Source organism: Rattus norvegicus, chromosome 3 (assembly GCF_021556685.1).
Source record: "Rattus norvegicus strain SHRSP/BbbUtx chromosome 3, alternate assembly SHRSP_T2T, whole genome shotgun sequence".
Classification (NCBI taxonomy): Eukaryota; Metazoa; Chordata; class Mammalia; order Rodentia; family Muridae; genus Rattus; species Rattus norvegicus.
In genome coordinates this window covers 6028544-6039002 of record NC_141536.1, presented here as the reverse complement: position 1 = coordinate 6039002, position 10459 = coordinate 6028544, and the positions used below count along the sequence as shown (strand labels likewise).

At 49.2% G+C, this 10459-nt stretch overlaps 1 protein-coding gene across 17 annotated transcripts in view; it reads right to left on the bottom strand.

Moving 5' to 3' along the window:
* Psd4 (pleckstrin and Sec7 domain containing 4) overlaps nt 1-10459 on the bottom strand; it is a 38527-nt gene that overhangs the window by 3845 nt on the left and 24223 nt on the right. For 8 of the 17 annotated variants that reach the window (XM_087652509.1, XM_087652511.1, NM_001134881.2 and 5 more), the window contains 14 exon segments: nt 10027-10155; nt 9700-9802; nt 8933-9293; nt 6044-6229; nt 5530-5610; nt 5292-5404; nt 5043-5101; nt 4807-4896; nt 3699-3742; nt 3272-3432; nt 2172-2242; nt 1739-1902; nt 1176-1320; nt 805-948 (listed from right to left, as the gene is read on the bottom strand). In XM_087652509.1, the coding sequence (XP_087508635.1) occupies nt 805-948; nt 1176-1320; nt 1739-1902; nt 2172-2242; nt 3272-3432; nt 3699-3742; nt 4807-4896; nt 5043-5101; nt 5292-5404; nt 5530-5610; nt 6044-6229; nt 8933-9293; nt 9700-9802; nt 10027-10155 (1851 nt within the window). 17 annotated transcript variants of the gene reach the window in all.

Sequence of the window (10459 nt, the reverse complement as noted above, 5' to 3'; positions counted from 1 at the left end):
GGGACAAGCTGGGTCCTTACGTTACCCAAAGACCTCTGGGAAGTGGGCAATTGTAATCGTGAAGACAGCCAATAACCCACAGGCTAACCAGAGACTCTGAAAGCTAGGGAGAGCTGGGCTGCAGAAGTGCCAGGTAGCCATGAGTAGGAAACCCACTGATGTCCCTTCCTGGTCCCTGGCCTCCAGATGCTGTGGGATTCACTCCGTTCCTACATTGTCCCTTGACAAGCCTTCCTTCCTGGTGGCTCTCTGTCCTGATCAGTGCCTTTAATGCTTCTGAAGCTGGTAGTTGGATTAGGCTCCCAGAGCGTGCACTGATACAGGCCATGGCAGAACTGAAGGGTGGGGGTGGGGCAGGGAGACTAGAATTAATAAAATCAACTGCAGTTGAGACCATGTGTGAAGACACGTGACAGACAAACCATGCTTCAGCTTTCTCATCTATACGATGAGAATTATAGACTCTCATTACCTATCCCAGAATTGTTAAGTGAGATATTCCTTGCAGGCAAAAAAAAAAAAAAGCATTAGGTAGTAGTATTAGGAAGGATAATATAGTTTATAGTGTATTCATCGTAGGAAAAGCTAAGTATACTTCTAAAAGGACGAAGTATCCTCTAAGTGTTCTTGGGATGAAAGGCAAAGGGTCTTTAGTGCTCACAAACTACACTCCTGTGTTTGCCACTGCATGCTGATGTGTCCCTAAGCCAGGCTTCCTGGGTTTAGAACAGAGGCATCCAGGAGAGGGCGGCAGAGGAGCCAGCCAACAGGCTCTAGCCAGGGCAGCCAGAGCAGGCTGCTCACCTCGTGCTCCAGATACTCCTTCCGTAAGCGGTACTCCTCCAACTCGCGGCTGCGGCCCCTTCGCTCTGGCAGGTTTCTCTGCAAATCCAACAGGTCATCTGAGGCAGCATCCAGGCAGTTCTCGTGGGATCGATGCTGCTCCTCCTGGAAGAAGGGTGAAGGAGAAGCTGATCCTAATCTTCCGCCCCTCGCTGTTCCCTGACTCTTTCAAACTTCTGATCCAGGTTCTGTGCAGCCTCTCCCAACCACCATCTGATCATGGGGTGCAGAATACACCCTTCCCCGCCCCCAGTCTTAGTGCTCCGTTACTTAGGATGCCCGAATCCACCTCTGTCCTCCTTGCACCCCTGGCTAGTTAGGAGAGGCAGTACCAGGGAGCTCTGCGCTGGGCCCATGGGCAGGATGGGCCTCACGAATCTGCGCTGGGAGCCCACTGCAGCTGGAAAGGGAGGTGCTGAGTGTGTGGCAGCCGCCAGGTTGATTCGTGCAATCCAGGAAGCCATTTCTTTGGCCGTGCTGCAGGCAAAGGAAATCATGTGTCCCCAGGGGTGCAGTCCTATCATCTGCCCTCCCTTCATCTCACACCTCTGTTCCCTACGGAAACCAAGCTGCTTAACATTAATGGGGGTGGAGGGGCACTGAATTTAGCTGACAGAGGAAAATGTAGGGTGGCAAATGAACTTATATCAAATGTCAAAAACAGTCGTTGGTAGCATTCTAGAATCTTCTGTTAATAAACAAGGAAGAGGGTAGTGCATTAACCAAGGGGCTGGGAGGAGTCACTGCGTCCCTCTCCTCCCCCCACTGCCCCGGCACCCCGTACCACTCCAATCCCATCACTTCTCCCAGCACAGTTTTCCTGGTCAGGGCTGGCCCACAGATATTGAGTGGCTGCATTGAGCCTTGCCACTTTTCTCCCACTCTAGCGACTCACGGTGCCTGGAAGAGGTAGAGACGCCAGTCTGCAGTCCGAAGCTGGAAGACATGTGGCTTCTTGGTGTAGTGGGTGGCTGGGCTGGCTAGCGAGTGGTGCACTCCCACAGGTTCATCCATCATATGTCCAACCAAACTCTCCCCATCCAGCCACTGGCCCTCTCCCTGCCACCAGACACAGGGGCTCAGTGAAGATGTTATCAGCTGCCCATCTATCCCAAAGTACTGGACCTCTCCTTGATGACCCCTGTGGCTGGGTTCTAAATGGCGTCAGCAGTTGGCATGCTGCCAGAGTCAGCTTTACGCTTCCACAGCCTCCGAAGGCTCCCAAGACACCGTCCCCAATCTACAGAGAACGTTTCTGTCCTTCCTCCCGTCCTTCTTCTCCCCAGTCCTGGGGAGTCAGTGACCCGTGCTGCTGACTCCCTTCCTACCTTCAGGAAGTAGAGCACCATCCCTCTCAGTAAGGTGTGAAACATCTTCCAGCCTCGTTTGCCCCATGGTGCTGTCCCGAGGGGAGACACACACACACACATTAAAAAAAAAAAGGTGGGTGCTGATACCACATCCAGACATACTCAGTTCAAGTGTGCACCCCTCCCACCACCTCACAAGGAGACACATGAGCGTGTAGAGCGAACCGCCACAAGCAAACATGTACAACCAAAACAGACAGAGCAAGTCTCCATGTACAGAGACAAAACCAGAGAAAGAGAACTATCGCCATAAAAACAGATGCTCTACTGACTTACAGACAGATGGCCATGCACACCAGCTCTCCCCGGTCCTAGGTGCACATACTTAGGCGCAAATAACTGTACTCAGTCCCATTCTTGCACCGTATGATATGTTTGCCCACTGAGGGAGCACACGGGGAGTCCCCTGAGCATCAGTCTTCCTTTCTTTCTCTTCCTAATGTCCTGGTCCTTGGCCAGAGGGAGGCCTGACTTCCTGTGGTCATCCCTGGGTATCCCACTTAGCCACCATAGAGTTTCCTTTGTAATTCTAGCTTAGTTTACAGGGATGAGTGCTCTGGTCAGGCAGCGGCCCTGGGAATGAGCTGTAAATATCAACTCTGGCAGATTTTATCCCTGCCGTTCCTTTTGCACATGGCATATTCTGAGTGGATTCTGCAATGCTCTTTGCTCTTTAAGGGATGTGCTCTGACAGTGCAAAAAATTCAAACCCTCTTACCTTACATGGTTCCATTCAAGTGCCATCATTTGTCAGAACTTGCCCCCATAGCCAGTCCTCAGAAGCAACTCCCAAAAGCCTTTCTCTCTTCCTGCCCCCATATGCAACATAGTCCTCTTCCACCTTTGACCGAGACACTAGTGTGCTTGTCTAGGTTTTGTCTCACCACAGGGGTGCTGGGGTCTGGGGATAACCAGACCTATTTTATACAGCACTCAGGATGGTAATCCAGAAAAGAAACACAGGTCGCTCATTCTTTTATGTATAGGACAGTATAGGACAGGGTCCCCGCGTAGAGCTCTCCCTACACACCCCTCTGTCCCCAGCAGCAGACACTTACTCTTCTTGCCATCAGCATCATGATGCATCTTCCGTGCCAGGATACCCTGCTTATAGGTGGGCATCGTGGGGTCCTGAGCCAACTGCAGGAAGGGGCTGCTTATCTTGCCAGCTGAGGGAGAGGGCTGGTCTTTCTCAGGTCTGGCTGCATCTTCTTCATCTCTGGATGGCAGAGGATCAGGGTAGGGATGCTGGTAGGACAAGTACCCCCTGCTTTTTGAGGCACTAGACCCACCCCTTACCAGTTCTGGCTTCACCAATATTGCCCAAGTCTTCTGCCCTTCCCCAAACTGGTCCAGTCCCCTGCCTCAGGCACCACCCACTCATAGAAGAACTATGTAGACCCCTCAATCTCACCAGTTCTCAGGTGGACAACAATGGGTGACAGGGATGGGGAAAGAAGGGGAAGGAAGGGAACTCTCACTTACACAGCCCACTCAAGCTTCTCACTTCGGATAGACCAGTAGAGAGCCTGGAACAGAAGCATATAGATTAGGAGGCAGGCAGTCTAGTCACTCAAGTGGTTGATACACATCTACAGGCATATGTACCACCCTTTCCCTCTACCCCATCACAGATGACCTTCTCCCAAGTAGGTAAGCATTCATGATCCATTTATCCACTTCTTCATTTTTCCATTTCTCCACCCATCCATCCCTGTGCTGGACACTAGAGATACAAGATAGCGAAGTAGCCAAGGTTCTGCTCTGCAGAAGCCTAGTAAATTCAAAACTAGCCTTTTGAGAGGGAGCATGAGTTACCCACTGTTCTGTCCAGGTTTATCTGACAAAGGAGCATTGCTGAACAACACGCCCAATGTAAATATTTGGTAAATGAATGAATGAATAAATGCTGGGGTAGAACTTTGAAGTAATGTCATAGATGTAGTATCATGGATGCATCTTGCTTGCTTTTGGAACACCTGGTGTTCCTGGCAGGATAGTTGGGGTACAGGAAACATTCAATAGACGATCACCAAGTAAATGAAAAGAACCAGTGATCCAATTGCTTATGAAGTGTGTGGGGGCCAGACACAGTGCATGGCCCTTGACGGCTTTCATTTCATCTTGATAATGACATAGTGAGGTGATCATTTTCTCCAGAAACAACCTGAATTGACCCAGGGATATGCTGCTGAAGACTAGAATTCAAACCAGGAACATTCAGCTCCCAAACCTGAGATGGGGATTTCCCATACATGGAACTCTGTGTCTCATACATTCAATTCCAGGACAGGACAATACAAGGACACTAGCACTTGTCAGACTTCAAAGGGTTAAACCCTCCTGAGAATGTAATGAAACATTTTCAAATGCATAGAGTATGGGTCTATAGGTACAAGGGTATCAATTTGTACAGACAACAAACCCTGAGATACTACTGATACCACCAGACAGAGACACACAGGCAAACCTCATCTTCACAAAGACTTTTCATCCAAGCTGTGTCTAAGCCCTAATTCCCCCCTTGGAACTAAAGTTCTAGGCTATAGACAGAGAAAAGAGAGAGGGCCCTAGCCTTGTAAGGAAGCCATACCTTCAGCAGCTCTTTGGGGAAGTTTCCACCATCCTGCAGGCCATTCAGGTTGGTTACAAATTCCTGACAGCTCATGCTCTTTCCAATGTTCTGTGGCCAGAGAAGTGGGACAGTGTGAATATCCCATCCTTATGTATTCCCAGCCTCTGGTCCTCTCCTCCTGCCTCATGCCACAACCCCCTCCCCCCTCCTCCAGACCCCTGCTTCTGTTCTTTGGCTGCTTCCCCACTCCTTACCTGTCCATGTAAGTCTGTGTTAAGGAGCATAATTGCACAGGTCAAGGTGTGTACAGAATCTGCCCCAGAGAGAGGCAAGTACAAAGCTCAGTGAAATCTGGACCACACCAGGGGTGAACCCCTCCCCCCATTTCTCTGTAGCCCCAATAGACTCTGGCATCGGTTGCTCAAAGAATCCTGTGGAAACACATGCTGTTTCCATGCCAACCCCAGGTCCTTCCCCAGCCCTCCTCCACCCTCCCTCCATACCTACTGAGGGGAAGGCTCCAGGATTGCAGTAATGGAAGCGTTTGGAAAATTGGTAGAGAATTCGTTCCCGCTCCTGAGTCTCTCCACTGAGCACCAGGGCCTGGAGGAAACCACTGCCCAAGAAGGCCAGGATTGAGCAGAGGCACATTCTCCAGGAACTTGAGACCATTGCCCCCACAGCTGTTGCTAACCACCCCACACACCCAACTGCTGCCTCCTCAGATGTAGAAGGCCTTACCGGAGGGCTCGGTCCAGGCTCTGACCTTCGAACTGGAAGAAGGACAAGTAGGCCTCGGCTACAGCCCTGCTGAAGTCATTGCTGCAGAGGGCAATGGAGAAAAAGATGGTGCCAAGGATCAGACTGAGTTGTGGGTACAGAGGGGCCCCAGGGTGGCAAGAGCCGAAGAAGAGAAATTATGACCAGGCTAGGTGCCAGATCGCAAGATGGCAGCCAGTGTCTAGCCTGCCCCTGCTTCCTGGTTCAGTGTTATCTGTGAGAGGCCAAGTAGAGTCTGGGGTGGGCAAGGGTAGGGAAGTGAGTTAAGGTAGTTAAAGTGAGACTGAGAACAAGCAGGGCTAGCCAAGAATGGGGTGGGGAGATGGGATGGGATGGGGAGGAACCAGGACAGAGATAAGGGGACAAGTAGTAATCAGGCTGGAGGGAAACTAGGGATATGGTCAGAGAAAGAGCAAGAGTGAGTGACCAGCAGAGGTCGCCCATGGGATACTCCCTCTGTACTGCCTTCCCTTACTTCTTGCGAAGGTGTGCAGCCACTTCGGACTTCCGAAAACCATTCAGTTGATAGAGGCGCAAGGCTAGGTTCCAAGCCCCCTCGTCATTTCTGATGCTATTAGCCATCTTCTCTCTAGATGGTGATGGCCTCCAGTCTTCCTCTGGGGATTGAGCTTCCTCTGGGGGCATGGGGCTCTCAGGAAGTCTAGAAAAGTCCATTTGTGTCCTCAGACTCACACTTGTGGTTAGACATACATATCAAGTGTCCTCCAAGGCCACAGGATGAAGTGGCCAGAGTTCAGGGTTAGAACTATGACTCTTGGGATCTGGAGGAGCTGAACCCATGTCCTCAGCTTGGAGATACAGGGTCAAAGACAGCCTGGCCTGGCCTAGGCTAGGACCAGGAGATCTCAGAGAAGACTTAGAGAAACAAGAGCCACAGGAGTGGAGCCAAGCTGGTGCCACATTTGCCCAGATACTTCAAGTTTATCTCACTGGAAGTGGCAGGAGGAGCCTTTGAGGACCTCAGTGCTGTGCTGCCCACCCATGATGAAGTAATGCGCTGGCCAGTCTTACACCAACTTAGCACAAGTCATTTGAAAGGAGGGGATCTTAATTGAGAAAAATGTCTCCATAAGAATCCAGCTGTAGAGAATTTTCTTTATTAGTGATTGATGGGGAGGGCCCAGCCCAGGCTGAGTGGTGCCGTCCTTGGGCTAGTGGTCCTGCATTCTACAAGGAGGTTGAGCAGGGAAGCAAGTTGGTTATCATGGCTTCTGCATCAGCTCTCCTCTCTAGGTTCCTGCCCAGTTTGAGTTGCTGCCCTGACTTCCTTTGATAATGAACAGTGCTGTGGAAATGTAAGCTGAATGATTAGCTATTTATCAGTGGCTATTCCTTTCAATCCCATGTTTCTTGGGTCATGATGTTTCATTACAGGACTAGAAACCCTATCTAATACAGGTAGGATTGTTTCTCTCATCTGCAATTTTCCTCACATGCCTCTATGCCCCAGCCTGAGTCCCAAACCCAACTCTTAGTTCTAGAGCCACATATGATGTAAGTGTGAGAGTCAGGTTAAGAACAGGGAGCAAGGCTGGCTTTAGGAGTGGCAAGAACTGGGGGAATCAGAGGAAGTTTCTGATTTACCCCTTCCTTGGCTTAACAGCTCTCACCATAAGACTGGCTGGTGACCCAGGCAAGCTATACCACGGGGAACACCTTAAAAGTAAGATTCTCAATCCCAGCCCTACCTGACTCCTGTTCTCCTTACAACCAATGTCGGGTATCCATTCCCTAAGTTACCAGCTAGTAGAACAGGGAGGCTAAGTTGAGAAGCAGCCACTGAGAAATAGCTAATCATTGGAATTCAATCAACAGCCGCCTTCACCCCAACAAGTGGGCCAGTAAGTCGGTGCATCGCTGGCGACTCCCTGTTTCCTAAGCCTCTTCCACATCCCATCCCTCAATGGGGCAATCTGTAGAGACCACAAGGGAAAGCACTAATGATGGGGAAAGGTAAGTCCACTGGGCCACTGATGCTGGAGAGATAAAACAGTCAGGGGCTCTTCACATCTAAAGAGGATCTAAATATGATAATAAAGGGAGTCCTAAAATCTGATTTAACAAAATGATTCAGTCGATAGTGTTGTTGTTAAAATTATGTCCAGCCTGTTTGGAAACTGTATACTGTTAATCAGTGAATCATATGTTATATGTGTTATAACTCTATAAAGCTATATTTAAAGAATGATTTCATGCGCTTACTATGAAAAGCCAAGTATAAATGAGAGAGGCAAAGGAAATAAAAATTTGTGCATACTGTTAAATATAGAATTAAATGTTTTACTTATACTACATCTGGTGTCATTTACTCAGGGAAAGTCCAAGTTAGACCTTTCATTTTCTCCGAAGGGTTTGTCACTTTAGGTGAATTGGCTTGCTTTGGCCTGGGGTTGGATTTGTTTTCATCTTTGATACAATGAACTTCCCTTTTCAGATTTCAAGTCTTCTATGGTTTCCTAGCCTCTGAGAGCTCTGGGGCAACTAAGTTCCCTGATTCATGAAGAGGATGGCACTTTGATGTGTGACACCAACTACCATTCTATTGCTACCACCTAAGGATCCTGGAAATGAGAACAAGGTTTACCCTGTAGTTGCCACGCTATTAGGTCCATGGTCTAACCCCAACTGGCTCCAGTTAGTCTCTTTAATATGACTTCTATTTAGCCATCCAGGAAAAAAAAAACAAAACGCTTTCCTCACTGATAGTCAGAAGGGCTGAAAGCCTTGAGGTAGTTTACTGGAACAGGGAGTCACCTCAAAAGGTTTCCTTGTGGACCTGTTCCTACCTGTGGCTGCAGCTCTGAGGTTATACAGGTCCCTGGTTATGGGCTCCAAGATATAGTACCCCAGTCCCAGTCGAGTCTCTCCCTGTTGAGATCCCAGGCAGCACCCGGGCCTAGGCACTTCAGTGAATTTCTCCCATTGACTTCAAGTTCAAAAACAATCTGTGATTTCTACTCATTAGCTTCTACCTGCAATCTTCCAAGCCTTCACAGGGCTCCAGTCAGTCCCCCAAACTTCTTCTGGTCTTCCTCTCCTGGTGTCTAGCTGGGGACATTAATGATTCTGCTTCTGTAGATTTAAGTCTTGACTCTCTATAACTTTCTGTTCTTTATGTTTTTAAACATTTCAGTCTTCTGAAACTGTATATATATATATATATATATATATATACACACACACACATATATATATATAACTGTATATATATTATATATATATGGATATATAACATATCCATATAATATGGTCATAGGGATCGAAAAAAGCACTAGCACATTAAATTCAATGTCCATTTCTCATGCTCCGCCCAAAGCAGGGAGCCAGCCGTACTGAGACTCACCCTTCTGCAGAAGCCAAGTGAACATGGTGCTCGGTGACTGAAGCATCTTCACTTCTGGATGTATCTTCACACTCTGCCTCCTGCATCAGGCTTGGGACTTCCTCTGTCTCATCTTTCTTCAGGGAACTCAATTCTGATTTATCCTTCTCCAGGAGCGAAGGGTGTGAGGTATCTTGTGGCCACTTGAGGCTATGGAGCTGATCCTGTGGACTGCTCTCCTGAGAAGACACAGGACTGGGCCGGGGTCCAGAGCCTCTGCCCCCAGATTCTGGGCAGCTAGGCTCCAGTAAAGATGCTTGGCTCCCCCAGGGGGCCAAGGTGCAGAGCATGGGCTCCTGGAAACAGCCAGCATCCCTCTCACCTGCAGGAGAGCAGGAATGAGCATGCTCAGGGCAGAGTCAGGAAAGCAGCTGTCTGCTGCCTCCAGACCTCCTCCCTCAGGTACCTGCCTTGCACCAGGCAGGATATCCTGTCCTGCAGCAGACACTGATCTCTCCTTGTCTGTCTGGTAGCAGTTCCTGGACTCTAGTTGCCCAGACAGGTCAGGTCTCAGGACCTGCTGAGCCAGTAAGAAATGCTGTGTCTTGTACATAGCTCTTCGTTCTATAAGCATTGGGAAGCTCATTTTATATATGAAGACACAGAAGAATTAATCCTAAGCACCTCTGGCTCTAACACAGTACAATGAATCCAACAAGAACCTTTGCTTCACTCCGAATCCTCCCCCCAGCCTCTTCAGTTTCCTAGGTCCCTACACTGGATCTCACCTCCGTTCTGGGAGATAAGAGGCTTCTGGGGCCTGGAAGGATCCTGCAGGTCCTCATGTAAGGGTGGGGCCAGGTCAGAAAGGCTTTGGGGTATCTGTGAGCCCTGGAGACAAGAGCAATGAACAAAGAAGAGTGGAAGGAGCTGAAGCGAATGGAAGTCCTTCCCTCCTGGGAGTCTTTCCTCCCAGACCCCATGGACAACAGTCTGGATCCTCAGTTCAGAAGAACAGTATATGGAAGAAACGCTATAGCCTAGGAGCCTCAGAAATCCGTGGGTTCATGGCTCTTCACAGACTGAGAAGTTAGGTGCAGGGGAAAGAGACTTACCCAAGGCTGTACAGGATGTGTTGTGGCAGGTCTAAGGTCAGATCCAAAGTTATCTGATTCCTGGATCAATTCATGGTCTACAGAGGGTGCTTTAGGTGAGCCAGGGCCAACATCATCTTCCCAAGAAGTCTGAAATAAGAGACCCTTGAGCTGCCCGCGAAATCATTCCAGGCTCCTTCCTACTCCCCATAAAACCCTTCCTTCTCACAAGTTGCTCAGTTGGCCACACATGGGGCTGCTCCCAACCCAGACGGAGTGTGTTATAGGAAGGATGCCCACTCTGCCTGGAAAGAGTCCCAGGCTTCCCCTGAAGGAGGTCCTCAGACAGGCATCTCCAAAGAACAGACGGCAGTGCTCTGACCACCATTGCTTTTTAGGAGTGGAGAGATTAGAAGGTTACAGACTTCTGTCATTTGAGTTCTTCTTATCTCTA